We start from the raw sequence: 27,763 nt of genomic DNA, 5'->3' as shown, positions 1-27,763 counted from the left end.
AACGTGTTTTACTAAAGAAGGAAAGCTTACCTCTTTGAAGTCACACGATTGGCATAAAATGTGTCAGGTACGTTCATAGTGGACTTTAATATCATTGCATAAAATGTGGACTTTAATATCATTGTTGCACATACTTTACAGTTTATTTTACCGATTGCCATTGAGGGATGTTTGTCTCTCGACGTCCGTAACACAATCTACAAACTTGCAAAGCTGGTGCAATGGATCTCACAAAAGGAGATCAACGTAGACTCCATACCATTCGCCAAACTAAATGCTGCGGAGCTTGTGTGCATGTTTGAGAAACATTTTCCTACTACGTGCAATGGTTCAAGATAATCATCGAGGTTCGCAACGCTACTGTGCGTAGAGGAGAGTCTGGTTTTCTTGAGGTGGATTCTACTAAGAAATAGACTGACCTAAGAGACACTTTCGTACTACCCGAGCATTGTGAACAAGTAAGTATGTAAATATTAACATCCCCCTTTTACAAGTTATGTGCTTGAAAGCTCTCATGTAAGTTATGTGGCTCTGGCAGGTAATATTTCATCCTACAAAGTCTACATCAAACTGGTGGTACGTCATAGAGGTAGCCCCTCGTAGTGCAAGGACGTATGAAGGCTACCATGTGCCAATCACAACGGCATCAATGGAGGAGATCAGAGAAGATGCTCAATCAGAAGCCGCTGCGGTGGTGCGAGCATCAAGATGCTACTACTCTATATGGGGTGCATGCAGAGGATCTACAAAATGAAACAGAGGATATGTGTTTAAACGGAGAGCTCTATATAGATATAGGAAGTTATGCTGAGTTATGCGAGGATGAGAGAGAGATCTCTTAAAGCCACAAATATTGTATTTGAACAATTTTGCTCCGTGTTGTGAAAGCTCTGGCTCTCTAAGTACCTTCCATGGTGTATAACGCTCTTTTCTACTCGCGCTCACATCTTTTGATTGAAAATTCTGAGTTTTCGACTTGCCTCTTCTATCACTCAATTCATTGCGTCATTACGTCATTGTATTTAATGGTCTTTGCCTCATTGTCTACTCTATTCATTCAATATTAAGTTTAAATATTCGTGTGTTTAATGCAGGTATGGATGATGAGGAGTTTATTTCTTCTTTGTCACCGCACCAGAGACAGTGGTACGTGGAGCGTCATCGCTCTGGTGCATCATCGCCCGTTCCTACTTTATCCGCATCTCCCTCTCTTTCGGAGCATTCGGCGCGCTCCGAAGCTTCGGTGTCGACGAGACGATCTTCACACTCGTCTAGACACCGGCGCTCTAGTGGTGGCGGTGGCGGTTGTTGTGCGGATTCCGCCGCCGATGCCTCCACACCGCCTCGTGTTCGAAGAGGCTCTTTACCCTCCCCTTCTTTGCCCGCCCCCACACCAGCCACAGCATCGCCATCTACGCCAGGTTTTGCGCGGCTGACTGTTCCTAGCAGCTACACACCTCTACCTACTCTACTAGGAGCCACCCCACTCGACACTCCTCGCTTCGGGGCCCAAACGCCGTTGTAGACACCTGACGTTCGTACCCCCATCGACACGCCACTATAGACCCCTGCCGGGACACCCAGGTTCACGCATCACCGGCCAGAGGGCTTGCCTTACTCCATCGACTTCAGCGGCGGCATCGTCATGGATGATGAAGGCAAGAAGGTGATCTCACGCATGCGTGGTCTTTGCTCTCAGCTGTTTAGACACTACATACTAAACAAATGGAGTGAAGTACCAAGTGATTTAAAAGACAGAGTCATCAGCATACTTCATGATGAGTTTCCCGTTCCAACACGGGATTAGCGCTTCAATGAAGACCTGATGAAGATTCGAATGCACGAATACTGCAAACAAAAGCATTTCGAAGTGCAAAAAGCAATCAAGCATGGGTCGAACAGGCCAGATTGGCTGGCCAAAGAAGATTGGAAGAATGCGAAGAAAGCAGCACGCGAGAATCCCGACAAGTGGAAGCAACAAAAGGATGCAACCAAAGCGCGAGTAGAGGCAGGGAGCTCGCACCACTTGGGGAGCGGTGGATGGGCATCATTTGAGGCCGATTTTGTAAGTGTTTTCGCATTGCTCTTTATATTCGATAGTTTAGGGTTTATGAGTTTTTTAATTCTAACATAATGAAATCTTTGTATGTTTTGACAGTGGTCGATGACAGGACGTGATCCCACACCGTACGAGTGCGAGTACGCAGGCAGGAAGGGCTTAAACGCCCTGATGGACATTCTCAGTTCTCGCGGCGGCATGGTTAGTATTAGGGTTTACTCTTTTCTATTTTTTGTATTGTTCTATAAATGTCGTTATATGTTTATACTTGCTGAAAGCTGTCTTATTGTCTTTTTTTGCAGAATCCGACAGATACGCCGCTTGGACGCGATGAGACGTCTGACTAGACGACATCAGTTTAGCCGTAGCTAGATAGCATTAGTTTAGGGTTTTATACGTCTTTTTGAACCATGTATATTATTACATTTGTCACCGCAGTTCATTTTGCCAATCAATTCTTTATGCCTATGATGTTGTACAATTGTCATTATTACATTTGCCAATCAATTCATTTTGCCTATGATGTGTACAATTGTCAATTTTACGCTTGTCAATTTTGCAAACAATACGTCTTGTGGGTGACTATTTTGGGTCTATTATCTACCCTTGCACTTTTTTTAAAAAGTGAATCAATTACAATATGGTTGATGGGTGGTAGGGCATTCAATGCCCTGTCACCAAAAAAAATTCTCTCGGGCGTCGCTATAACTGTCGTTATTTATGGCTCTGGAGCGTCGCTATAGACTTCTGTGTAAACGTCGCTATATCCGTCGCTATGACCATCGCTATGAGCGTCGCTATGAGCGTCTCTATATAGCAACGCTTATAGCGACGCATATAGCGACGCCTATAGCGACGCATATAGCGACGCCTATAGCAACGCATATAGCGACGGTTTTAGCGACGCCGGGGGTTATAAAAACCCAGTGTATTTCCGTCGCTAACAGGGTCACAAGAGCACACAACCTCTTGTAGTGTATTGTAACAAGTTTCTCCTGATGGGAGAAACTATAATGAAAATGCCTATTGGAGGGGAGACTAAAATCCGGTCCTCAACTATTGTCATCTTCCCTAAACTCTCTCTCTCTTGCAAAAGTATTGTTCATCCCAAGTTAACTAAATGCTATGTTTATGTTGCTACCATCAATTAAGTTCATCCGCTATGCTCATAAAGTAATTTCACAAAAGTACCTTCTCTAATTTCCGCTACTCTTAAAGTTAATAGGCCATTTTCATTATGTCACCAATTGTTGTAGTGCCTAAAAAGAATGGAAAACTTAGAGTGTATGTCAACTTCAAGAAGGTGAACGCCGCCACTATACGACATAATTGTCCTCTTCCCATCACAAATCATGTGCTAGAACAAGTAGCTGGTAAAGAAGCTTATAGCTTTTTGGATGGCTTCTCTAGATACAACCAGCTGACTATAGATCCCAAAGATCAACATAACAGATTTTGTCATAGAATGGGGGATTTTTTCTTATCGAGTCATTCCTTTTAGTTTGACCAATGCACCAACAACATTCCAAAGATTGATGATCCATGCTTTTGAGGAATATCTATAGAGTTTCTTGGAAGTTTACATGGAAGATCTTTGTGTGCACTCCACAAAACAAGAAAGCCACTTTGAACATTCACGATGTGTCTTTGAGAAAGTTGTATATATAGGATTTTCCTAAATCCTGAAAAATACAATTTAATGGTTAGAAAAGGAAAAATTCTTGGACATATTGTGTCCAAAAATGGTATAGCCACAGACCTAGAGAAGGCGGCACTGATTGCTAAAATGGCTAGGCCAACATCAGTCAAAGAAGTTCAAGCATTTATGGGACATTGTGGTTATTACTATCGTGGGTTTATCTACATGCATGTAGTAATTGCTAAGCCCATATATAGCCTTATTACTCACTTTGAATAAATTGACGATTGTGAGGAATCATTCCAAAGGATTAAGCAAGCTTTGACCACAACACCAATATTGAAATCTCCAAACTGGAACAAAGTGTTCCATGTGTTGCGTATCCAGGCCCAAGTTTGGCTCAATCATTTCTACCCATGGGAACATCTCCCAAAGCATGTAGTTAACACACTCAGTGTGCATGGAGATTTTTTTCTATGTATGTAAGGTTTGTTTTAACTTGGTAAATATTGTGTGTTTTGTTTTACTCTATCGAGCTTCTCATTACCCTCTCTCTCTTGTTCTTCTTTTTCTGCCCTCTACACACCATGGCTTCTTCTAGTTGATGGCACCCTCCCTAGATCTAGGCCCATAAACTAGTATCAGAGCCCAAGTTGGCAGGTGGAGAAGCCTCTGTGCACGACATCTTAAAAGGAAAGAGCATTTGCGATTTGTAGCTCAAGCGGGCAACGCACCGTTCTGATAGGTGGTCGTTGGATGGCAAGGGCTCTTAACACTAGCAAGGCAAACCGTGCTCTGTCTTGTGTATTCTAAAATGTTCTAGTGCTTATCGGTGGCAATCCTACATGCACATATCAAAACGCTCTCTCAAGCAGTTCTTAGGTAGTGCAGTAGGCGGTGAGTTGGTGAGGAGTTTTCACAGGATATCAAAAGTCATACAAAATGGTTTTAGCAAATCCAAGCAGAGCTAGGCACCATCAATTTGTAGTTTTTGGTGGTCTAGTTTGCATTTCAAAATGCTATCCTTGGAGCTAGTTGTGTTGTACATTGCATATCAAAACGCCTGGTCAAACGACTAAGGTGGTGCTTCTCTAGCATTCCAAAACACTCTCAAATCCTGTTGAAAGTGCAACAAATCAAACTTAGCAAGAAAACATTTTTGATTAAACTCTTTGGAAGTTTTTCTAGCATCTCAAAGTCTACAAAAATTGACCTCATCGATTACAGAGGGTTTTCCAAGAGGTGATACGAGCACAATTGGATAGTCGACATCAACAATACTTAGCAATGGTATAGGCAAAGCAGTCACAAGAAGATGGTTAATCCACATATGCAGATTGAATCAAGGTACTTTTGACCAATTAAAGCTAGCAATGAAGCTAGTGAAGACTTTTCCAACCGTTTGCTTCAAGCACTTGGTACGTCAACAAATGCTACACATGAAGATCTGCTTTGAGATTGCGGTACAAGGTTTCACAAACTATTTTTTCCAGCGTAGTGTCATAAATTTGTCATCTTTTTGTCTATTGTCAACACAATCACATTTTTGTAGTCAAAGCCTTCATATAAATTGTCAATAATTGCCATGTCCAAATTTGTACGGGTTAGACACTGCCATGAAAACAAAGTGGTAAGACCTCCCTTTTATGTTTGGTTCTGAGTTCTGGTTGTATCACAATGATAGTTTTTTGAGGGAACTGCACACACACACCTATGTTGTTGTGAAGGAGGGGACGCTTACTCATAGTTTTAGGTGATTGAACTCTGACATGGTCTATCTCGAGTCCATTATCAGTGGTTTGGGCTTGAAGGGGGAGGGGGGGGGGGGGGGGGGGGGGGGGGGGTATCCAAGCCCAAGTTTTGTTCATCCATGTCTCACATGGTAACATCTCCCAAAGCATGCAACTAACACACTCAGTGTGCATGGAAAGTTTTATCTATATTTGTAAGGCTTGTTTTTAATTGATAAATATAGCGTGTTTTGTTTTACTGTGTCTAGCTTCTCGTTACCCTCTCTCTTTTTTTTTTCTTTTTCTGCCCTCTACATGCCATGGATTCTTCTCCTTGACGGCACCCTCCCTAGATCCAAGCCAATCAACATGTACATGTAGATGCATCGAGTTTTGCTATTGGCTATATCTTAGCTCAACCAGGAGAAGGAACCATAAATTTTGATATTTCCTAGAAGAAAGGAACTATACAATAACTCAAAGGGAAGGTCTTGGTATGGTGTATTTAGTCAAGAAGTTCTGACATCACTTGCGAGATAGCAAGTTTATCTTTTTTGTCGACCCCATCAAGCCTTACTCTATTTGGTGAATAAACCGTGAAATACAAAAAGGACAGTAAGATGGTTCATCATCTTACTCAAATTTGACTTCATAGGTGTAGTTAAGGCACTACACACCAAAGAGAAGATCATCTTTCGTGACTCACCACCAAGGAAGAACCTAAAGGGATGGACAATGACTTACCAACAATGTGTCACGCACCTTGTTATCTTCTAAGAAGAAGTGGATTTTTTTGACTACCTTCCTTGCCTTGTGGTAGTACATTATGTGTAAAAAAATGGTTACCTGACTAGAGTGCCAAATCATTGAATGGATCTCATTTTTCTCCTTGAAGGTGTAATTCTCATCAAAATCAACAATTGAGACAACGACATCATCCAAAAACCAAAGTAGACAATCCTTGAATTGTTGTCCTTGCCATCAAGCTACATAGTTATGGGTGATGAAGAACTTCAACTCGGTCTTCAAGAGTTGAAGAAACTCCCAGCACTACATTTCTTTATGCAAAAGATCTCTTCTTATTTTATTGTTTCCATGCTTGTCTTTTGCTTCTACATATTATATTATTTTGCAATAATACTTTTACATGGCTTTGTCGTCTCCAAGAAACATAATTCTAACCTCTTGACTCCACATATCTTACAGTCTCCCATCAGGCATTCTCTTCTATGGAAGACTACATCTGCTGGCTTTGGACAAACAATAGACTCCCACATTTGTGTGACACCTTTGAACGTGTGATGTGAAGCCAAGAAACCCTTGCTAATGCTCTTGCATGTGGCATAGATACACCATACACAATGGCAACCCATATCATGCAGCCCAAAAGCACAAGAGCACATGTGTTTCCGTGTGTCCTTTAAAAAGAACAACTTCACATGGTATTTGCAAGAGCATGCGTATCTATCATTCAATCGCCTGCAAAAGAATGGCTTCAACATCTCAAACATTCTCATGCCAATCTTGTAATCTAGATGTTTTCCTTTGAATCTATGAAAGAGCTCAACCTGCAATATCCATATTTGATCAGTATGTTTACTAGGATAAATGAATCCAAATAGGAATATATAGATTGCTACCTAGGACATCTTGCATGTTCATGAAAACAAATTGGAGTGTTAAATATCACATTCAATATCCTAACATGCATTAACCGGGTGTGTTGACTACCATATACAATGTTTTCATTATCATAATAGGTATGCTAGCTAGCATATTTGGTGTTCCAACAAGCATATGTAAATAGCATAGCATGTGTGCTAGCTAACATACATAGTGTGGTAACTAGTATACAAGGTTTGCTAACTAGCTTTGTAGGTATGCTAACTAGCATTGACAATGTTCTGATCAGCATACTAGCTATGCTAACAAACATAATCAATGTGTAGTTTAGCATATGAGGTATGCTAAACTACGTAGAATTGTGCTAAGAAGAATACAAGATATGCTAACTAGCATGGACTAGGTTTTGACCAACATACCATGAATGCTAACAAGAATAATAGGTATGTTGATTAGCATACTAGTTATTAAGTTGAGCATACCCAATATGGTCATTAGCATACTATGTAGGAAAACTAGTATAGAATGTGCTAACCAGCATGACCAATATGCTGGTTAGCATACTAGGAAAGGTAGCTAGCATATGCTAACTAGCATAAACATTGTGTTAAACAATATATATAGCATGCTGGTGAGCATACTAGGTATGGTAACTAGCATAAAGGGTGTTAATTAGCATACATATTGTGTTAACTAGCATAATTTGTATGCTAGGTAGATTACTAGGCATGCTAACTAGCATACTCGTTATCCTAAATAGCATACCCAACATAGTAACTAGCATAAACCTTGTGTTAACTAGCATACTCAGCATGCTAGTGAGCATACTAGGTATGCTAACTAGCATAAAGGATATTAATTAGCATACATGTTATTTTAACCATCATACTTTGTAAGATTACTAGGCATGCTAACTAGCATACTCATTATGCTAAACAACACACCCACCATACTAGAAATGCTAACTCACATAACCTTGTGTTAAACAGCATACTCAAAATGCTAGTGAGCATACTAGATATATTAACCATCATAAAGGGTGTTAATTAGCATGCATACTGTGTTAACTAGCATACTTTGAATGCTAGGTAGATTTACTAGGAATGCTAACTAGCCTACTCGTTATCCTAAATAGCATACCTAGCATACTAATTAGCATAAACCTTGTGTTAAATAGCATACTCAGTATGCTAGTGAGCATACTAGGTATGCTAACTAGATAAAGGGTGCTAATCATCATACATATTATGTTAACCACCATAATTTGTAAGATTACTAGACATGCTAACAACATTGGAGCTAGTGGAAATAATGTTGTTTGCTGGCTGTCCATATCTATAGGTATGTGCCAGAGTGAGGGAAAGGGATCAGCTTTGACAACTCAACTCCGAGGAAAGATGCACAATGCAAGGAATGAAAGAGAGAGAGAGAGAGAGAGAGAGAGAGAGAGAGAGAGAGAGAGAGAACTCAAAAAACCTCCTGCTAGTCAGAGAAAGAGGGGGGAGGGGGAGTTTGCAATTCTCACAGAGAGAGAGAGAGAGAGAGAGAGAGAGAGAGAGAGGAGGGAGGGAGGGAGGGAGTCTGCATTGTGTGCGCACACACGTACACACACACACACTCAAGTACACACGTCTTCAGTAATCGAAAAACCAGGCCACAGCCCAATGGGAGGGAATCAATAATATTTATATGGAAATTTTTAATTCAAACTGCACTTGCTCTTTGGTTTTCAATATATGCTAACAAGCACAAGTAACTAGCATTGGTTGGAAAAACATTTTCACTGACACATTAACATGCGTATACCCTTTTAGGCTTTCCAAAATTGTGGAGAACTAATAGATTTGTGCTCGCGTGCACGCGCACGCTACAGGTACGTCTATACAAACACACATAATGCATACATATATATAGCTCATATGCATAATTGAATACTTGTACATTTGTAAAGAAACATGTTGAACATGAACACATGAGCGTGTTTTGATAAGTAATAAATAAATATGTATGTGTTTGTTTTCAGTACTCACAATTGTGAGTAGTATATATATTAATCATAGCAAAAACAATTACAAGAGTAGCCATGCTCAAAATGAGCCATGGCATCATAGTATTATAACCAGTCCAAAACCAAATCATGGCCTTTTACACGAAGGTGTAACCGAATACACCATCAAATATAGCATTGCAATAAAATAAAAAGAAGCATCCCATACCCATAGAATTAGGTTGACAAGGGAGCCGCCCTACATATCGATTGAAAAAAAGGAGCAAGCCAACCTAGGCTGCCACGAGATTGCAACCTGGAAGCACTTCCTCCGATGAGAGCCACCAATACAACTGCAAAGGGGATGGGCCCAAGGTCCCCATCACTAGCCCGCAAGGGCCACAGAGTCACAATCACCACCAACTAGTAGCCACCTTCGCATTGACCTCCAGATTCACATTAACTTTGACAATCAGAAGATTATAAAGCCAGAAAAGAACTAGCAACCCCATCTTTGAAGTCAACAGGGCAAACGAACATCCTCGATCCAGTCTGCAAACTAGCCAGGCTTTGACGGGAAGCCCACCCCCACCACACGCATACCAACAAGATGGGAAGATCCTGCCACAAAGAGCCCACTCTATCTAATCATTGACTCCTGGAGCTTCAACAAGTCAACATAGACATTGTTGAACTTGTTGTAACAAAAGCATTTGTTGTCTTCTAATGGCATGGCATCCTCCACATATTGAAATCCACCCAAGCACAAAAACACCAGGCCACCAGTGCCTCTTGGGAAACAGGAGGGAGAATGGCCTCTCCCTACAAAAAAAAATTAAGAGGGAGAGAGAGAGAGAGGGGGGGGGGGGGGGGGGGTAATGCCAAATCTAGGGAAGTGGATGCCAAGGGTCCCCCTGCGCTCCACCAAAGCCCATCAACACGGCACGATCCCCACAACATTGCACACTCGCCCGGACGAGGGCATGCCAAATCGTGGGAAGTGGCTGCCAAGAGTCCCCTTGTTGGGAAAAAATGCCACCACCAAAGCCCACCAACATGGCACGGTCCCCACAACATCGCACACTCGCCCGGACCTGCTCCTTGCCGCCGTAGGCACTGCCATTGAGTCCCTCAACTCCGCTAGGCAAGGCAAGAGCCAGAACACAAGTCCACCCCACCGCCAAACCCTAAATATGTATGTGTTTACAAATATACATACATATTTGAGTACTTATATCTTCATAAATAAATAACTATGTACTTGTGCATGGGAAGGAAGGAAGAGAGAGAGAAAGAGAGAGAGAGCTTGAGCTTGTGATGTCAACCTTCTTCAAGCTCATGAATAACATAACATTATTGGTCTGCAGCAGACCATAGTGAGGTGGGTGGATTTTGGGGCAAATTGTGGACCGTTGATGTAAGTCGATCGGATGGAGGACACGTATACAATTGCTTGTTTTTAAAACTTTTTTTTAGGTTTTTCTGAAAGGTGTTGACATTTGTGTACCTCTTTCTTTAACACTAGAATGGTAACAGGACACTTTAATGTCCTTGGACACTTTTGTGTCCTGTTAAGTGACCATTTTGCTTGAATTATTTGAAGAGTATGAAAATGAATTTCTAGGTGCTATATATCCACAAAGTTGCCTTATGAGTTGAAAAAAACTTAACATTTTTTTTTGAGTATCGATTTCACCATTAACCTTACTCTTGCACAACATTTTTGAACCCAAACTGTGTGAAAAAACGGGTCCTGTTTTTGGCCTTTTTTCAATTTTTGGCAACTATACCACTCTAAACTTCATGTTTGTGAGGTTTAGATGGCTAGAGGTTAGGACTTCATAGTTCTCAACATGTTTTGATGCTTGTAGGGAGAGCTAAGTGTTAAAATTGAAAGTTATGACCAATTTACAAGAATTGCATAATCCTGTTTTATGGCCAAAATTAGCACTTTTATGATTTTTTTGGTGGCTTTCTTGATATCCAAATTCAATTTTGATTGTGTAAGTGTAATGTATAACATAAAGCTAATCTTCCTTGAGTTTTGGGGGACCTAATATGCTATATAGCATAGTATATGATGATGGTTGAATTTGCTAGTTTCTTAGGCCAATTGTGTGTATTTTGTAGGTAGTAACCATATCTAATCATAGACTACAAAATTGGCTAGATATTGAGTAGTTTCTATGGGTTTCTAGAGGTCATAATGCTAAACCCAGTTTTTTCATGTTTACTGTATTTAGCACTTTACCATTGCCCCCAAGGTTCCAATTGTAAGAGATCCATTATCCTTTTGACATGCTCCATGGCTCCTTTTGAATCCAGAGGCCCAAAGGGAACTAAGAAAACATGTATATAGTATCTGTATTGAGCGTGACTATAGAAACTTTGATGATAGGTCCGCAAAATGGCAAAAATGCAACTTTTTTGTACCTATTTTTTTTGCCCAAAAAAAAATTAGTGAGGTAAAATCAACCATATGTTCTGGTCACCAACCCATTGAAGTTAACGGGGCATTTTATCTCATGTCCTACAAAAATGTCCACTCTTATTTATATGCAATCAACCGTAAGAAATTGCTATTTTGGGCAAAATACAATGGTCCATCAACTTTGGAGGCTTGTAGTGACCAAGGGATGAGAAAAATTACAAGTTTCTCATTTTTCCCATATGTAGTAGTTATTGAACTATAAGCTCATGAAAGGATTTTTCAAAATGAGTGGATCTACTATGGTTCTGGAAATTTTTCCCAAAACCTTGAAAGGACACTTTTATGTCCTGTTAGGTTATCATTCTAGTGTTAAAGAGGACCATTGAAAATTGGGTCACACAAAGTCTTTTTCGTCCTCTTCCACTTTTTGTTTGTTATTTTAGTTTGTAAAAAAAAAAAATCATTTAAGAGCACGGGTTCCATTCCATTAAAAAAATTATTTTATCTTTGTTTATTTAGACTGCTTTAGAAAACCTTAAAGAACAAATCATTAGTAGTACATTCATAGAATTTTGATCCTATGATGTGAAATAATATAATATTTTGATTTGTAAAAAAATCTTTTCATTTAAGACCTCCTAAAAGGACATGATGTGAAATTATGTAATATTTTGATTTGTAAAAGAACCTTTTCATTTAAGACCTCCTATAAGGACGTTTCATGAAAATATTTTTGTTATTTTTACTCTTATTGAACCTACGTTTTCTTAAGAGTTTGTTTAATTAGTATCTATGCTTATTAGATCTACTTTTTAGTTTGTAATGGGGTCTCTTTATTTTATTTTTTTTCAATTATTATTATTATTATTATTTCTTACTTTATTTTATCTTAAAATATCAATGTGATTTTTTCACCTTGTTTAAGTAGATCCATCATATCAGATAAGGCATCTTTACTACTTCTTTATAGAGTTTGGAAAAACTAAGTGTCATCTTTTTCTTTTTTTGCAAAACTCACAATTGTGAGTGGATAGTATTAAGAACAGAAATATACACCAATTCTCAAGCTCAGACCGAGCCTTGAGGGTCAAAGGATTACAAGTAATCTGCTTGGCAGAGAAACCACTCCTACTCCTCGGCTTTACTTATTACAAGATGTTATGTATTGTTCTAGACCAGTCCTCTGAGGCATGTTTGCATCCAATCATGTGGATCATCAATCTGCTCTCTTGCATGATTTCATGAAAGCTTGCCACAGCTTGATCCCCCTCAAACACGTAGTGGTTCCTTGCTTGCCAAATATGGTGCAAGAAGTAGTACCTGATTATTTGAGTGCAGATGAGAAGAGCAGGACTTCCCATCCTGTTACTACCAAAGAACAGATCATTCTTGAAGAACTTAATTTTCCATGTCCTTTGAATCCACTTGCATATTTTCATAGCCATGCCCTTGATTGCCTGGCATCCAATGAAAAGGTGGGCTAGGTCTTCACTAGCTATTCTGCACCCCGAGCAACGATCGGACCCGATGCCTCTTTCTTGTATCTTTACGCCCGTCGGTAGAGAGCCCCACATCACTTTCCACAGGAATATCTTCATATACTGAGGCCATCTTGGCTTCCAGATGTCCTCCATGACTCCCTCCCATCATTTTTCCGTCCAGTGTCTCTTCCATAATTTGTTGAGGGGGCTACACCAATTAGCCTCGTGCATTAATGCATGGTAAATGCCTTTAGAGTGTGGTTTCCAAAAGAGGCTACCCCCGGGCCATCTCCAAGCGTCCCATTCAAATTTGGATTCACAAATTGGCATCACCACCTTATCAAGCTCTTTAATCACTCTATAGACTAGTAAGATCTCAAAGCCATCCAGTTGAAATTGGATGGCTAAAGAGTCAGCAGTTTTCCAACACTTCCTGTTGCCATCCCAAAATTGCTCTAGTCGAACGAGCCCCTTATTATTCGCCTTCCTCGCCATTTCTATCCAGTAAGGGCTTTGTGGCGGCCCCAATATTTTAGAGAGACAAGGGGACTAGTGTAATATGGAGTTCTTAAAGTATCTGGTTACTTCCCCCCATTCCAAAACCTCAGCAACACTTTTGCACTCCCTCATCAGCTCCCCTGAGAGTCCACCAGATCTAAGATAAGACCACTTTGGGGCGAGAAGTTTGTCGTGCATCACAACCCCCTTCCAGTTTCTCCCTTTCGATCTCAGTTTTGCTGCATCAAGCATATCCTTGGTCATGATAGCCCAAGCTTGGTCCTGTTTAGCCAATGAGACCATAAATTTGGCACAAAGGGCCTCAGCATAAGAAATAGGGTTAAGAATGCTGAGCCCTCCTTGGTCTACCGGGCGAGCAACTACCTCCCATCTATCCCACTGCCATGGCCGAGAGGATTTCATGTTGTTCTTCCAAAGAAACCTTTTCACTGGTTTTAAGAATTGTTTCCACTTACACATAGCCATCTTGAGCATGGGGCTGAGGAAAGAAATATACGGAACCATAAAAGCATTGATCACTCTAATTCGGCTTTGGAAGGGTAGGAGAACAAACTCCCACCTTCTCATTTTGGCGCTTATTTTTTCAATGACCCACTGAAATCTTTGACTGTGGGTTACGTCCACCCCTACGGGGGCTCTTAGGTGTCTAAATATACTCCCTTTTGAGATAATCTCTCCTGACCAGACTGCATGGTCAAAAGAGTCATTCTCTGACAGGGAGATTAGTCTTGACTTCTCTATATTGCACTTGGATCCTGAGGCCATGGCAATTTTTTGCACAATCTCCAGAGCTCTCCTGACACCTTGAGGGCACGCCTTCAAAAATAGGAGCATATCATCTGCGAATATTTTGACTAGTAGCTGGTCATTGTTCGGCAATGCCAAACCTTGAATCTCTCCTTGTGCAGCACTGGCTTCGAGCATTGTAATGAGAGGATGCGACCCAATGGCGAACAGCAAGGGGTCCAGGGGACATCCTTGCTTAATAGACCTTTTAACCTCAAAAGATCCCACAATTCTGTCATTAAACAGGAGCTCTAATTGGCTGCCACCGCCTAGTGTGCGTATGAGGCGACAAATGCGGGGCCCAAAGCCCAGAGCTCCCATGACTTCTTCTATATAGGACCATTCTATCCTATCATAGGCTTTGTCGAGGTCCAGTTGCAGCAGGATGCACTCTTGCTTGGAGAAGGATGCATACTCTATTCCTACCATTGCTGCCAAGATATTGTCATATATAGATCTCCCTTTAATGAACCCGTGTTGATGGGAAGAGATGATCCGACTCAGGAGGGAGCCAAGTCTGTGAGCTATTTCCTTGGCAATAATTTTGTATGCTACTGACATCATCGTAATGGGACACCAATGTTTAAGTTGAGAGCAGCAAATCTGTTTGGGTATGGGCTTGATAAGCCCTCTCTTAACACTTGCATCCAACGACTCTTTGGAAACAGCTAGATTGGCCATTCGTGTGACTGGACCCTTGAGATCACCCCAAAATTCCCTGAAAAATTCAACCGTCAGTCCATCCCACCAGGGGGACTTTTCATTGCCAAGAGCTTTTAGTGCCGCTGAGCATTCTTCCTCAGTGAACCTTTTCCATGCGGTTGGCTTCCTCTTGGGGAACCTTCTTTTCAACACTTCCAAGTAAAGACGCTCGGGCTTCTTCCACTTCTTGAGATTGGGTCTCTGGCTCGCCGATAATTTGGCTGAGATACTTGAGCATAAGTGTAGCCATCTCATCTTGGTTTTGAATTGTATTCCCTTTCTCATCATCGAGCACTTGCACGCGGCCTCGACTTTTCCTCACTTTCAGAGCCCTAAAAAAATGTGCTTGGTTAGAAGGCTCTGGTTGCAGGAAAGTTTCCCTAGATAGCAATCTCGCCTTCTTGATTTCCTCCAACTATTCATTCGCGAGGTGAGCTTTAGCTTCAAGCCATTGCTTGTGCTCATCTTCGGTAGCCAGTCCGGCAGCCTTCCTAGAGGCTAATTGTGCTACCTCCTCTGTGAGATGTTTGAAATGTGCATCATTGCCTTTTTTACCCGAGGACCCGAAGTTTTTATAGCTTTTTGTACACTCCGAACAAATACATTCCAAGCACTAGGCTTATTCATCCCCACATCTTTCTTGAGCTTTCCCAACGCTTTTTTAGTGATGCTTCTGAAGAGAGGGTCTTTGAACAAGTGTGTCCCTGTAACCAAAAGCTTTTTCTCGCCTCTCGGGGATTGCCCCCCCCCCCTTTTTCTTTCTTGAGTTGTACGTGTAATGGCATGTGATCGGATAGGATTTTTTTTTTATTACCTTCATCTCTAACGTCGATGAGATCCAGTCAGCTTGATGAGAGCAGTAGCATCTATCAAGCCGGGAGGCAGTGCGGCCATACTGAAGGCTTGTGTAGGTGAATCCAGGCATGTTGTTCCGTGGGCCCACTTCCCAAAAGTCAATCATAGCCCACTTCTCACATAAGCTCAGTCATTTAGACTTTTTTGAGCCAGCCAGCAGACTGGTGGAGCCTGTTCTGTCCTTGCTTTTCTCAATCATATTGAAATCTCCAACCATCAACCACTACCCTTCGATCGGAGTATCCTTGAGCTGCATCCACAGTTTAGCTCTATCCTTTGCACTGCAGGGGTCGTACACATTTACTATGGTGATAGGTTGATTGTCCCATCTGATTCTAACACCAAGGACTCTTACGGAGGGGTGGTTAAGAACCACCTTTGGCTCCAAATCTCAGTCAGTAATGGACAAGACACCACTGAAACCATCGCTTCCTTCTCCTTTAGATAAGTTTTTTTCCTACAGCTTGTTTTCTCTTGCACCGGGCATCCAAATGGTGTTCTTGGATGGCCCACCAATTGATTGCCTTATCTTTCTTCACTTCCTCCTAGAAGAGAGTTCCCTTCTTCCGGGTTTTTAGTCCCTTCACATTCCAACAATGAATAAAGAGAGTATCCATCATTGGGAAAGGGGGAAAAATTATTTTGCCTCCAGGAACTCTTCCCTAGAGTTCCCATTCAGGTTGTCCTCTTCCATTGGCTCCTTTTCTGTTGGAACCTGCATGGTATTCAACTTGGAAGTGAAAATGTCCTCTTGATTCGTCTTCCCCAAAACTTTGAATATATTGTCATACATGACCGGAGGCTTTGGGAGATCCAGTGGGAGACCTATGATTTGTCCCAAGGCCCTAGCCTTTTCTTTGAACCGTTTACATGAAATATGAGATACTTGTTGCCAGCCCTCATCCTATGACCCAATAATTGTAGACATCACGATCTCCTACATTACTGGGGTGACCGTTCTTTGCTGAGCGGTGGATGAAAAGCGGGTAGCTTTGGGTGGTCTTGCCCTTAACCCGGTTTCCATGATCTTGTTTCTCCATATCTTTATTTGAGTTGATTTTATTTTGCCCACCCTTTGCTTTGCCAAGATCTTCAGTAGGCTTCTTTGTTGGATCTCTTGTATTTGTGCCACCCTGTGGGGTAGCCTGTGATTCGCTTCTCTCCTCGGTAGGCTTTAGCACCTCAGCGGGACACGCCCTTGCATAATGTCCGAATTTGTTGCATTTGAAGCAGGCCCTGAAGAAGGTGTTAATGTTAAGAGGAATGACCGTTAGCCCTATCCCAACATTCACCACCAAATTCTTTGGTTGTGGCTTCCTCAGATCCCACCAGATACATACCTTGTTTGCTGTTACCCCCGAGGCTGTGGCAGATGGGACAAATAATTGATCACCAAGCAAGGCTGCGAGGTCCTTCAAGTTCTTCCTAAGCCATACTGGGAGGTTTCAAAACTCCACCCATACTGGGCAAAGATCCTTGAATGCCTCATTAGATTCAAACAGAGGGTCCCAAGGGAGCACGCACACCGGCGCATGATTGAAGGACAGCAGGCTTTTTTCCACAACCTTCTCAACCATTGCATTGTCATTGAATTGAACTGACACGAATCCTTTTGCTATATATTGGGTGAATATTACCGAGCCGTGTTGATTCAACACCAGCGGACTGCTAAGCCAATTACAGAGCTCAATTCTATTGGGAACTCTCCCCATAAACCCAAAAACCAGAGTGGATTTTGCTACCTCCACCAATTGTTTTTTCATTATGGCAGGTGGAACAACCATCATAACGGCATCTTCCACCTTGACACACTGCAGGAGTGCCTTCTTAAGTGCTTGCAAACCTTTGTCCCCTTTGGCCACTTTAGCAGCATCCTCCTGCATCGCCGAATGCTCGTGCAACCTTTTGTTCAATGACAGTGCACACAAGATTGCCGCTAGGTCTTTTTCCACCTATGTCTTTCTTTGTTTCAATTCCTCCTTACTCAGATTAGTAAGGGAGCTTTGACTACTATCATCAGTGCCCGGTTTAACAAGGTCGCGTGTCGGCTCGATAACCTTGAGAGCATCGGGCTGTTCTTTGCCTGACACTGCTTTGGCGTAGGACGGCTTAGAGGAGCTCGCCATGGCGCAGTGACAGTCCTCACGACACCAAGTTACTGTAAGGGTTACAATAATCTCTGATAATAATCAAAGTGCTGCAGTAGGGGGGAGGAGGGGGGATGCACTGCCTTGCTGCTTAACACACCGTGCGTGTTGCTCAACTCCCAGTCTCGCCAAAACTTACTTGCAAATTCTCCATGTGCACATTCTCTTATTAGGTAGGTTCAAATATCGCTCATTAAGGCAAATAATTGCGATGCCGTTTTGATAATCGTCTTCTCAAAAAGATAATAATCGTTGAGCAATACCTAATAATCACTTGAACCTTAAGAATAGCTTGAAGGTTGCATGCTGCCGTAGTGTTGGGGGGGGGGGGGGATGCACCACCTTGCTGAAAGCTTGTGGAAGGCGCCTAAAGACGCTATCCTAAAGACACTCAGTGCTCGAAACTCTAGCACGCTACCACATCTTGCAGCAGGATGAAAACCACCAAGTCACACACAGTCCACACTCCTCAGCTCAACTTGTACAGATACTCTTCAGTACTTCAGACCATCAGCGTCGACCTTCAGACCCTCAGACTTTAGCGCCATAAAAAACTTCCCTTTTCTTTCAACATTTACACAAACTTTAACCTCACTATTTGTTGACCATTTCACCTTTATGTAGACGTGTGTGCATTTGTGTGGGGGGACTGGGGACAAAGGGAAAGTGTATTTTTTATATCCATAATCCGTTGTCGAAGGCAGTGATGGGGGCCATATCGATCGATAGGCTAGTTTGAAACCGCTAGTTTCTAATACCCGTGTCACATTGGGACATGCAGACAATGTTTATTCTCTTCCCAACCAATCAATGGATGTGCCGACGGAGTCACCTGTCACACTGGGATGATGTCCATGTTTTCCCAACTTAGTTGGCCGTCTAGCTTAGCGACACACTTTTTCCAAAACTGTATCGCCCTCACATGCCTGCCCAACTTCAACCCCAACACTAATCCTGTCATTTGATTGGACGCCAGCAAATTTTCTAATTTCTCGCATGCATTCAGTGTGACAGCATTTGTGCTAGCTATTGTAATCCAAACTCTTCTCATGCAAGGGCATGTTGATCATGGTTGTCCAACTCATGATGGACATGCGACCCAGTGTGATAGGGGTCTAATTATGTGTGTATATAGACAATACAATTCTATATCAAAACAATACAGTTACACAACTGATTGAGACCTACTTTGATAAATCTTCCCCCTCCTCCTTACCTTCAACAGGCCATTGTGACTTCTCACCTTGTTTCAATCGAACAAGGTGAGGAATCAAGAAGGTGTGCTAAAGTTAAGGGGAGATGAACCATGAGAGTTATGGGAAGTAGATGTGGATTGAATGAGTGCCTACAATCACATGTCATTTTTGTTCTATTTAATATAAAATGGTTTTGTCTATTGTACACATATAATCCCAATTTCCAAATGCCTAATGCCTTATATGTTACAAAAGACCTCATTTAAACAACATAATGAAAGGTCCACATTAGTATAGTACAACAAGATAAAATAAAAGGACGCAAAGTAAAAACAATAGAATAAAGGAACACATTGACATGAAGATATGAACGGATATGAATTGCATGAGTGCCTACAATCACATGTCATTTTTGTATTCTGTTTAATATAAAATGATATTGTCTATTTTACACGCATAATCCCAATTTCCAAATGCCTAATGCCTTATATGTTACAAAAGACCCCATTTAAACAACATGATGAAAAGTCCACAGTAGTATAGTACAACAAGATAAAATAAAAGGACGTAAAGTAAAAACAATAGAATAAAGGAGCACATTGACGTACTAAAACAAGATTTTGTTAATGCTTTGATAAGAAAAGGTAAGTCTAATAAGTATAGAGAATAATAAAACAATTTGATAAAATGGACTTTTTTAAGGTCCCTTAATGAAAGGACTCTTTTATAATTTAAATATTCAAAAAATCAATGAATCAATACTTCATATCATGAGATCAAATGTTAGAGAATGTTTGATAAAGAGTAGTTTGCTTGAAGCATAATCTATCCTCTTGACGAGCATAATACTGGTCAATAAAAGAATTTTTATGAGACTCCTGTTGATATTGTACTTGATATAAGTACATGTGGAGACTAGCCATGAGAGAATTTTTGTTCTTTCTTCTTTATTGCTAGTCTTGATAAGGATTCCACAATATGAAAGTTCACTATGGCCTGCATAAGACTATTGAGAGGAATTTAATAATAGGAGGCTTTTTTGTACAAACAAAAAAGAAAGTGATTATGATAATTTTTAATATTTATTATCATAATAAAAGATTATGTTTTGTGAATACAATTGTAACAATTAATTATTTAGATTACAAAATATTTCAAAAGCATGGCTAAAAAAACACTTGGATGCATCATGCATTGTGACAAATTGAGGGTGGAAAAAAAGGTGAAAGACAATGAGAAAGATTGTGTAACCCAATACTCAATGCCTTTCTTTAAAAGAGAGAGAGGTACACAATTGTCAACACCCTCTCACCCTAGCCTATAATAAACAGTACAAAGGTGAAAATACACTATGGACTACGCACATAAGACTATTGAGAAAATTTTCATAACAAGAGACTTCTTTGTGAGGGAGAAAATTGAAAGTGACACTAGTATTCTAAAACATGGAATATCATAATAAAATATTATATTTTTTTGTAAAAAAGTGTAACATTGAATTCTTTAGATTACAATATATTTCAAAAACATAAAAAATTATGTATGACACAGTACTCAATGTCCCTCTTTAAAGAGAATGGTACACAATCGTCAACACCTTCTCACAAGGGCTTAAAAGAAATAATAATAAGTGAAAGAATCACGAGGGCTTTTTAGAATAATTAGAACGTGATAAAATCATTAGGTTGAATTTAAGTAAAATCAGTGTTCAAGAAAGAATTGCTTCAGCTTAGCCTTGAACCGGTTGAAAATAGAGACGATGTGGTTGCAAACCATGGTAAAGAGAAGAAAAATTGGTGAAATATGTGAAAAAATAAAATTTTGTAAATTTTAAATTTATGTTAGTATTTTCAGTTCTCTTCTTTGTGAGAAGGAAACTCAATCGACGGACGCTTAATAAAAGAGGCTTTCTTGAATATTGACTAAAATTAAGTTATAGAATGTGAGAAAAATCAAGCCATGTGAGGCTCTGAAATGAAATGTGAAATTAAAAAACTCATTTAATATATAAGTGTGTGTGTGTATCCATAGAATTTTACTAGAATTATGCAAGTGAAGTTTCACTTTAACATTTTAAAACAATAGAATGCAAAAAAGTCAAAACATGTCTGGGTATGAAATGAAAGTGAATAAACATTTAAAGTAAGTCTACATCATGCATGCAGTGGAGACTGACTAATGAAAGTCTTCCTAAACCAACACAATACTAAGGTTTCTTTTAAAAAGTAAAAGACATGTTTACTATCATTAGCTTGTCGTATGGACTAATCCACAAGCTTTATCTAATGGTTTAGAGATGCACCCAAAATCCAACCCTTTACTAAGGACTACTTATGTAGTCCAAAAAGAAAAGTTTATTGCCATGTGGCACTAATCTATTGGCACTAATAAGAAAACTTTATCCAATGGTCCACGATTAGTTCAAAATTTTCCAAAAAGACTAGCAATCAATGTGCATATTGTGAATGCACATTGTGATAGCCTATCAGAATTCTTTCTATGATTTGGTGGCAAAAATGCTTAAGGTGGCCATCAAGAAAATATTCTCTCTCTCCTAGCAACCATAGATACATCGGTTGACAGAGGAAGCCTAATATCTTTAAGAAAAGAAAAGTCTCCTTGCTCGAATGCCTTTCTTTTCTAGAAGATATTAGGCGTCCACTCCTCTCTCTCTCTCTCTCTCTCTCTCTCTCTCTTTTTATTTCTACCATTCTTACATTTGGTCCCACCCAAAGGCCCACTTCCTCCTCAAATGCTTGGATTACAAGGCAAACTTTCTTCATAATGCCTGGACTCCTCCGTAACAAGGTCTCTATGGACCTTTTTGTGTGAACGTAAAGGGTGTTGTCATATAGATTTGGATGTGACTTTTGAAAGTATCCTGCACTTTAACCACTATGTTACAATCTCAATCATTCAATCATCAGTAAAAGTTATTCCTCCCAAACAAAAGCTTATAAATAGTTTTTGGCCTTTGTGATGCTTTCTCTTTTTGCTAATGAAAAAGAAGAGTGTTTTTAAAAAACACACAATTTTTTGATTGGGGCCTAGAGAGAGAAGATGAGCAGCTCTCTCTCTCTCTCTCTCTCTCTCTCTCTCTCTCTCTCTCTCTTTTTGTGTGTATGTGTGTGTGTGTGTGTGTGTTTTCTCCCCACGCCATAGCTTCAGCCTCCCACCACATGAGCTAGCAACCACATGGCCTTGAACTGTTGGAGGGGAAGTACTTCGACCCCACCTCCTCGTCCCACCCTTGATGCTCGTGTCATCAGTTGCTCGCTCCCACCCGTCCTCTGCTCCACACACCTTTGCTCGTGTTTGCACATACACACCCCACCTTCAACATGGCTTCTCAACTAGCAATGTCAACCCCCCAACTCGCCCTCTCCTGATAAGCACCTGTCCTTTGACAGGGGAGTGTGGAAGATGGAATAGGGAGGCGAAAGAGGCACCCACAATTGAGAGAGAGAGTTGTGCCCAACGAGGCCCGACTCCCAAGGCGTCTCTCACTCATAAAGAAAAGAAGGAGTTGTTATCTTGTTGAAAATGGATACTCTATATACTAGCTCACGCGACCTGCGTACCGACGGGTCTTGCTCGCTCTTAAAATGACACACACAAGATCAACACTATCACCAATAACCTACGGATACTTTTTTATATAATCTCTCTCTCTCTCTCTCTCTCTCTCTCTCTCTCTCTCCCCTTAAGACTACCTCTTGCTACATTTAACCCCTACTTGGTCTACTTCTTCTTTCTCTATGTGTATGTGTGTTATATGCGCCGTGTGTGTGTATATGTGTAAGTGCCTTTCAAATTCATTTCACTTTTATGTGTGTGTGTGTGTGTGTGTGTGTGTGTGTGTGTTTGTTTGTTTGTGTTTATCAATCGTATAGTGTGTGTGTTTCTCATTTGATCACAAAGGCCATTTCGCTCTTTTCAGGAAGTCAATATATCATTTCAATTCACTTTCGTATGTGTGTGTGTGTGTGTGTGTGTCTGTGTGTGTATGTATTTGTTTATCAATCATTTCGAATTAAGTTAATTTATCATAGCATTTCATGTCATTTTCATATCTCTCTCTCTCTCTCTCTCTCTCTCTCTCTCTCTCTCACATAACAGGTCTTGAGTTCAAGTGTCCTCCTCGGCTAGATCTTTAAGGTTCTTGGAATAGTTTCCTATGACGTCAAAGCTCTCTTCTTCTTCTTCTTCTTCTTCTCTCTCTCTTTTTCTCTTCCCCCCTACTTGGTCTACTTCTTCTTTCTCTATTCTTCGTTTGAAAGAATAGGGAGCCCTTCTACTCGTTTAAAAGAAGAATGGGCAGCCCTTCAAATCCTCGGTCAATTAAAAGCAATTTAGGATGGGGTTTCTTACACAAGCGATGACGCCAATGATTGAATAAGTTTGAAGAAAGAGAATGTTTTCTCGCATTCTTGTCAACCTCATCCCCATACCCAAATTTTAGATTAAATCAAGGTTCAACTTTAAAACTCGTGCCTTTTACTTAAGCTCTAAACTTTTAAGGAGTTCAACTTCAAGTGTCTCTCTCTCTCTCTCTCTCTCTCTCTCTCTCTCTCTTATATCCCATCTCCCTCTCTCTCTCTCCCTGGGGAGGAACATAGCTTGAGTTCAACACTTGTTAGATAGATCTTTGAGGTCTCGTGGGATTGTTCCTATGCCATTGAAACTCCTCTCTCTCTCTCTCTCTCTCTCTCAACGAGAATTTGTCTTTGAATTATCGCTTTCTCTTTTGATTTCGTCATCAAAAGCCAACTTAAGCAAGAAAGTGTGTGTGTGTGTGTGTAGTGCTTAACAACAGTGGGTTAGTCTCATTTTCAACACTAAGGTTAGATGCCTTTCTTCCTCTTTTTTTCCAAGAACTCACAATGATGAGTGTATTATATTAGCATAACCAGAAACTTACAAATTCCAATTATGCTCATGTCGAGCCATGACGTCTCCCAGCAACCATAGATACATCGGTTGACAGAGGAAGCCTAACATCTTTAAGAAAAGAAAAGTCTCCTTGCTCGGATGCCTTTCTTTTCTAGAAGATATTAGGCGTCCACTCCTCTCTCTCTCTCTCTCTCTCTCTATTTCTACCATTCTTACATTTGGTCCCACCCAAAGGCCCACCCAAAGGCCCACTTCCTCCTCAAATGCTTGGATTACAAGGCAAACTTTCTTCATAATGCCTGGACTCCTCACTAACAAGGTCTCTATGGACCTTTTTGTGTGAACGTAAAGGGTGTTGTCTTTTGAAAGTATCCTGCACTTTAATCACTATGCTACAATCGCAATCATGAGTAAAAGTTATTCCTCCCAAACAAAAGCTTATAAATACTTTTTGGCCTGCGCCAAAGGGGGGAGGTCTTAGTGATGCTTTCCCTTCTTGCTAATGAAAAAGAAGAGTGTTTTTAAAAAATACACAATTTTTTGATTCGGACCTAGAGAGAGAAGATGAGCCAGCTTGTTCTCTCTCTCTCTCTCTCTCACTCTCTCACTCTCTCTCTATACCAACCTCCCATCTCTCTCTCTTTGTGTGTGTGAGTGTGTGTGCGTGTGTGTGTGTGTGTTTTCTCCCCACGCCATAACTCCAGCCTCCCACCATATGAGCTAGCAACCACATGGCCTTAAACTGTTGGAGGGGGAGTACTTCAACCCCACCTCCTCGTCCCACCCTTGATGCTCGTGCCATCAGCTGCTTGCTCCCACCCATCCTCTGCTCCACACACCTTTGCTCGTGTTTGCACATACACACCCCCAACTAGCGATCTCGCCCCCCCAACTCGCCCTCTCCTAATGAGCACCTGGCCTTTGACAGGGGAGTGGGGGTTGAGAGGTGAACATGTGGAAGATGGAATAGGGAGGTGAAAGAGGCACCCACAATTGAGAGAGAGAGAGTTGCGCCCAACAAGGCCCGACTCCCAAGGCATATCTCACTCATAAAGAAAAGAGGGAGTCGTCATCTTGTTGAAAATGGATACTCTATATATACATAAAGCATGGAACTACTCTTCTCAGAGTCACTTGTTTGCAGATGCAACAACATCTCACTCAAGCAATTTATGTGCCCCTTGGATCATAGGGCGTCAAGGTGTCCCGCCTCGGGCTTGGTTGCATGGGCCTCTCTGCTTTCTGTGAAATGCATGTGCAAGAGGAGGTGGGCATCGACCTTATCAAGCAAGCTATCAATAGTGGAGCCTCCTTCCTTGACAGTGATGACATCTAGGGCCCCTTCACCAATGAGGTTCTTGTTGGCAAGGCTATAAAACACTTTTCTCAGGAACGTATATAGCTAGCTACAAAGGTTGGCAACATCATGGGGAATGGTGTTTATTTAGTCAAGGGCAGTGCAGAGTATGTGAGGTAGGCTTCTGAACCCAGCCCAAAAAGGCTTGATGTGGAGTATATGGACCTCTATTACCAATATCGTGTGTGTTTTTGTGTGAGTACTGATTTACCTCTTTGTGGGGTTTTCTTAGTTCGGTGCATTGGTGGTGGTGCAAGGTTTTGTAAGCATGAGGTATGTCTCTCTCTCTCTCTCTCTCTCTCTCTCTCTCTCTCTCTCTCTCTCTCTCTCTCTCTCTCTCTCTCTCTCTCTCTCTCTTACACACACACACACACATGCTCTTTTGCTTGGATTAGTGCAATCCCTACAGCCTTAGCTTGAGTTGTCGTGTATGTAACCCATAAAAGATATTTTTGGCTAGGGTTTGGGCACACAACGGTCCCTCTTATGTTGCATGTTTTGTAGTTTCTTTAGTCACCAAGCTGATTGTAGAAACATGCTCCGTTTTGAAGCTTGTTTGCGCATCGAGTTGTTCTTGTTCTTCACTACATAGGACTTTGGCTATTTGTCTTTGGTTTCTTAGACATAGCAGGTGTTAGAAGCAAAGCCTACCCTAAAAGAAGCTTTACAAGATGAGGTAGGTTTGCCAATTGATACTAATATTCCTGTCCTTGGCTTCATTGGTGAAGGAATAGAAAGGTTCAAATATCCTTGTGTAAGCAGTTGCATAAATCCTCATGGATAATGTGCAGCTGATAGTTGTAGTAAGAAGTCTAAAAATCATCATCTTGCAAATGGTTGAATAGGATACTTTATTTTCACATAACATATTATGCACATCTACCATTATGAATGTTTGTTGGCTCATGTATCAGGGCACCGACAAAAATAAATCAGAAAAACAACTTGAAGACTTGGAAATGAAATTTCCAACCAAAGCTCGTTGTATTGTTAAATTCAGCCCACATTTAGCACATTTGATTGCAGTTGTAGCTAATTACATGCTTGTCCCAGCAGATTTTAGCCCTGTGGGCTCATCCAACTTCAAGCCATGCTTAATGACACAATATGGTATGTGTGTGTCGGTTTTGTTTTTGACTCTACTAATCTTTACACTAGTGCATGTCCAACTAAATGGATCCAATGGTGCAGTTTGCCTTTTGTGTATCTATTGTTGTTTCCGTCTCCGATAAACACTATGCCAATGCTTGCATGTATGAACAAAGGGTTAGGGCATTTGCTCCGTAGTCCAAAAGCTCGATTTATTTTTGAGTGTGTAAGAGCCTGCTGTTTTTTGTGGTGATTTGACATGTTGCATCAGATTGGAGTTGTTGTTTCAACTGGTGGTTTTTCGGATACTGTGAAAGAGGGAGCGACTATTTTCCCCGACAGACTAGCCCTTCAACATGAAAGTGAGCAGGGCTATTCCTCTAAGCATTTTTTTTTAACAATTATGTGATGAGTTCATGATGTGCCTATGATGGATTCCACAGTGTGATGTGATGGATCCAACTGATGTGCAAGCACTTGTCTATACCGTACAACATGCTCTGCAAGTCTATGGGACTTCAACCTATGATAAGATGGTAAAAGCTTGCATGGCACAAGGCCTATCATGGAAGGTACGAGGTCTTATTGTGTAGAACATTGAAAGATCAAGGCTTTAGTTTGATTGTATAGAATTATATTTTTATCTACTAAAATTTGTTTAGTATTTTGTTAGGGACCCTCAAAGCAATGGGAGGAAGTAACAGGTGGAGGGAAGCAAGCCTGGTTTTGATGGGGATGAGATAGCACCTCTGGCAAAGCAGAATGTAGCTACTCCATGATAAACATTGTTGACATGTACAATGGTCTGAAATTCACTGAAGTCCACTCAATATGTTGTTGAAGCTATAACAATATGGATAAGTGAGGCTGCTGAAGAGAACTTCGTTGGAGGTCTCATGGGGGCTATTGCACTTTTTGCTTGCATAAATTTTGTATGTTGAGATCTTCTTAAGATATGACAAATGATGTTTATGTCATACTCGATCTTCACAATCATATATGTATTTTTTTTACTTTTTTTGTCCTTGGTCATTTCTCTGAGTTCCTTGGTGCACATGTGCATCTGTCCCTTAAAGAGGATTGGGGGAAGGGTATTATTGTTAAAGCTTTGGCTTGGATTAAAATGACTTGCTATGGCAAGCAAGGGGGTTCAGTCATGTCTAGTTTCTTCAAGAGTCTTCATATATGTAGATGACAAAGATTTGGTTACTTGATGGCACGTCTATTACATGGTACAAATTCTTAGAAAACATTAAGCAACTCCTATTG

At 40.9% G+C, this 27,763-nt stretch overlaps 1 protein-coding gene and 1 pseudogene across 1 annotated transcript; one reads left to right on the top strand and one right to left on the bottom strand.

Annotated features, from left to right (window-relative positions):
- Positions 1–17,675: 17,675 nt before the first annotated feature.
- On the bottom strand, positions 17,676–17,938 carry LOC147461772 (uncharacterized; annotated as a pseudogene).
- Positions 17,939–25,571: 7,633 nt separating this feature from the next.
- On the top strand, positions 25,572–27,406 carry LOC147461771 (granule-bound starch synthase 1, chloroplastic/amyloplastic-like). Its single transcript, XM_086501799.1, has 5 exons — positions 25,572–25,678; positions 26,462–26,515; positions 26,766–26,856; positions 26,938–27,066; positions 27,168–27,406. Exons 3-5 carry the CDS (start codon positions 26,851–26,853, stop codon positions 27,222–27,224), a joined length of 192 nt encoding a protein of 63 aa, XP_086357925.1. The 5' UTR covers positions 25,572–25,678; positions 26,462–26,515; positions 26,766–26,850; the 3' UTR covers positions 27,225–27,406.
- Positions 27,407–27,763: the final 357 nt, after the last annotated feature.

The sequence above is a fragment of the Adiantum capillus-veneris genome, chromosome 3 (assembly GCF_014529385.1).
Source record: "Adiantum capillus-veneris isolate H3 chromosome 3, ASM1452938v2, whole genome shotgun sequence".
Lineage (NCBI taxonomy): Eukaryota > Viridiplantae > Streptophyta > Polypodiopsida > Polypodiales > Pteridaceae > Adiantum > Adiantum capillus-veneris.
Note: the sequence above shows the minus strand (reverse complement) of the source record. Positions and strands in the feature narration are given on the sequence as shown.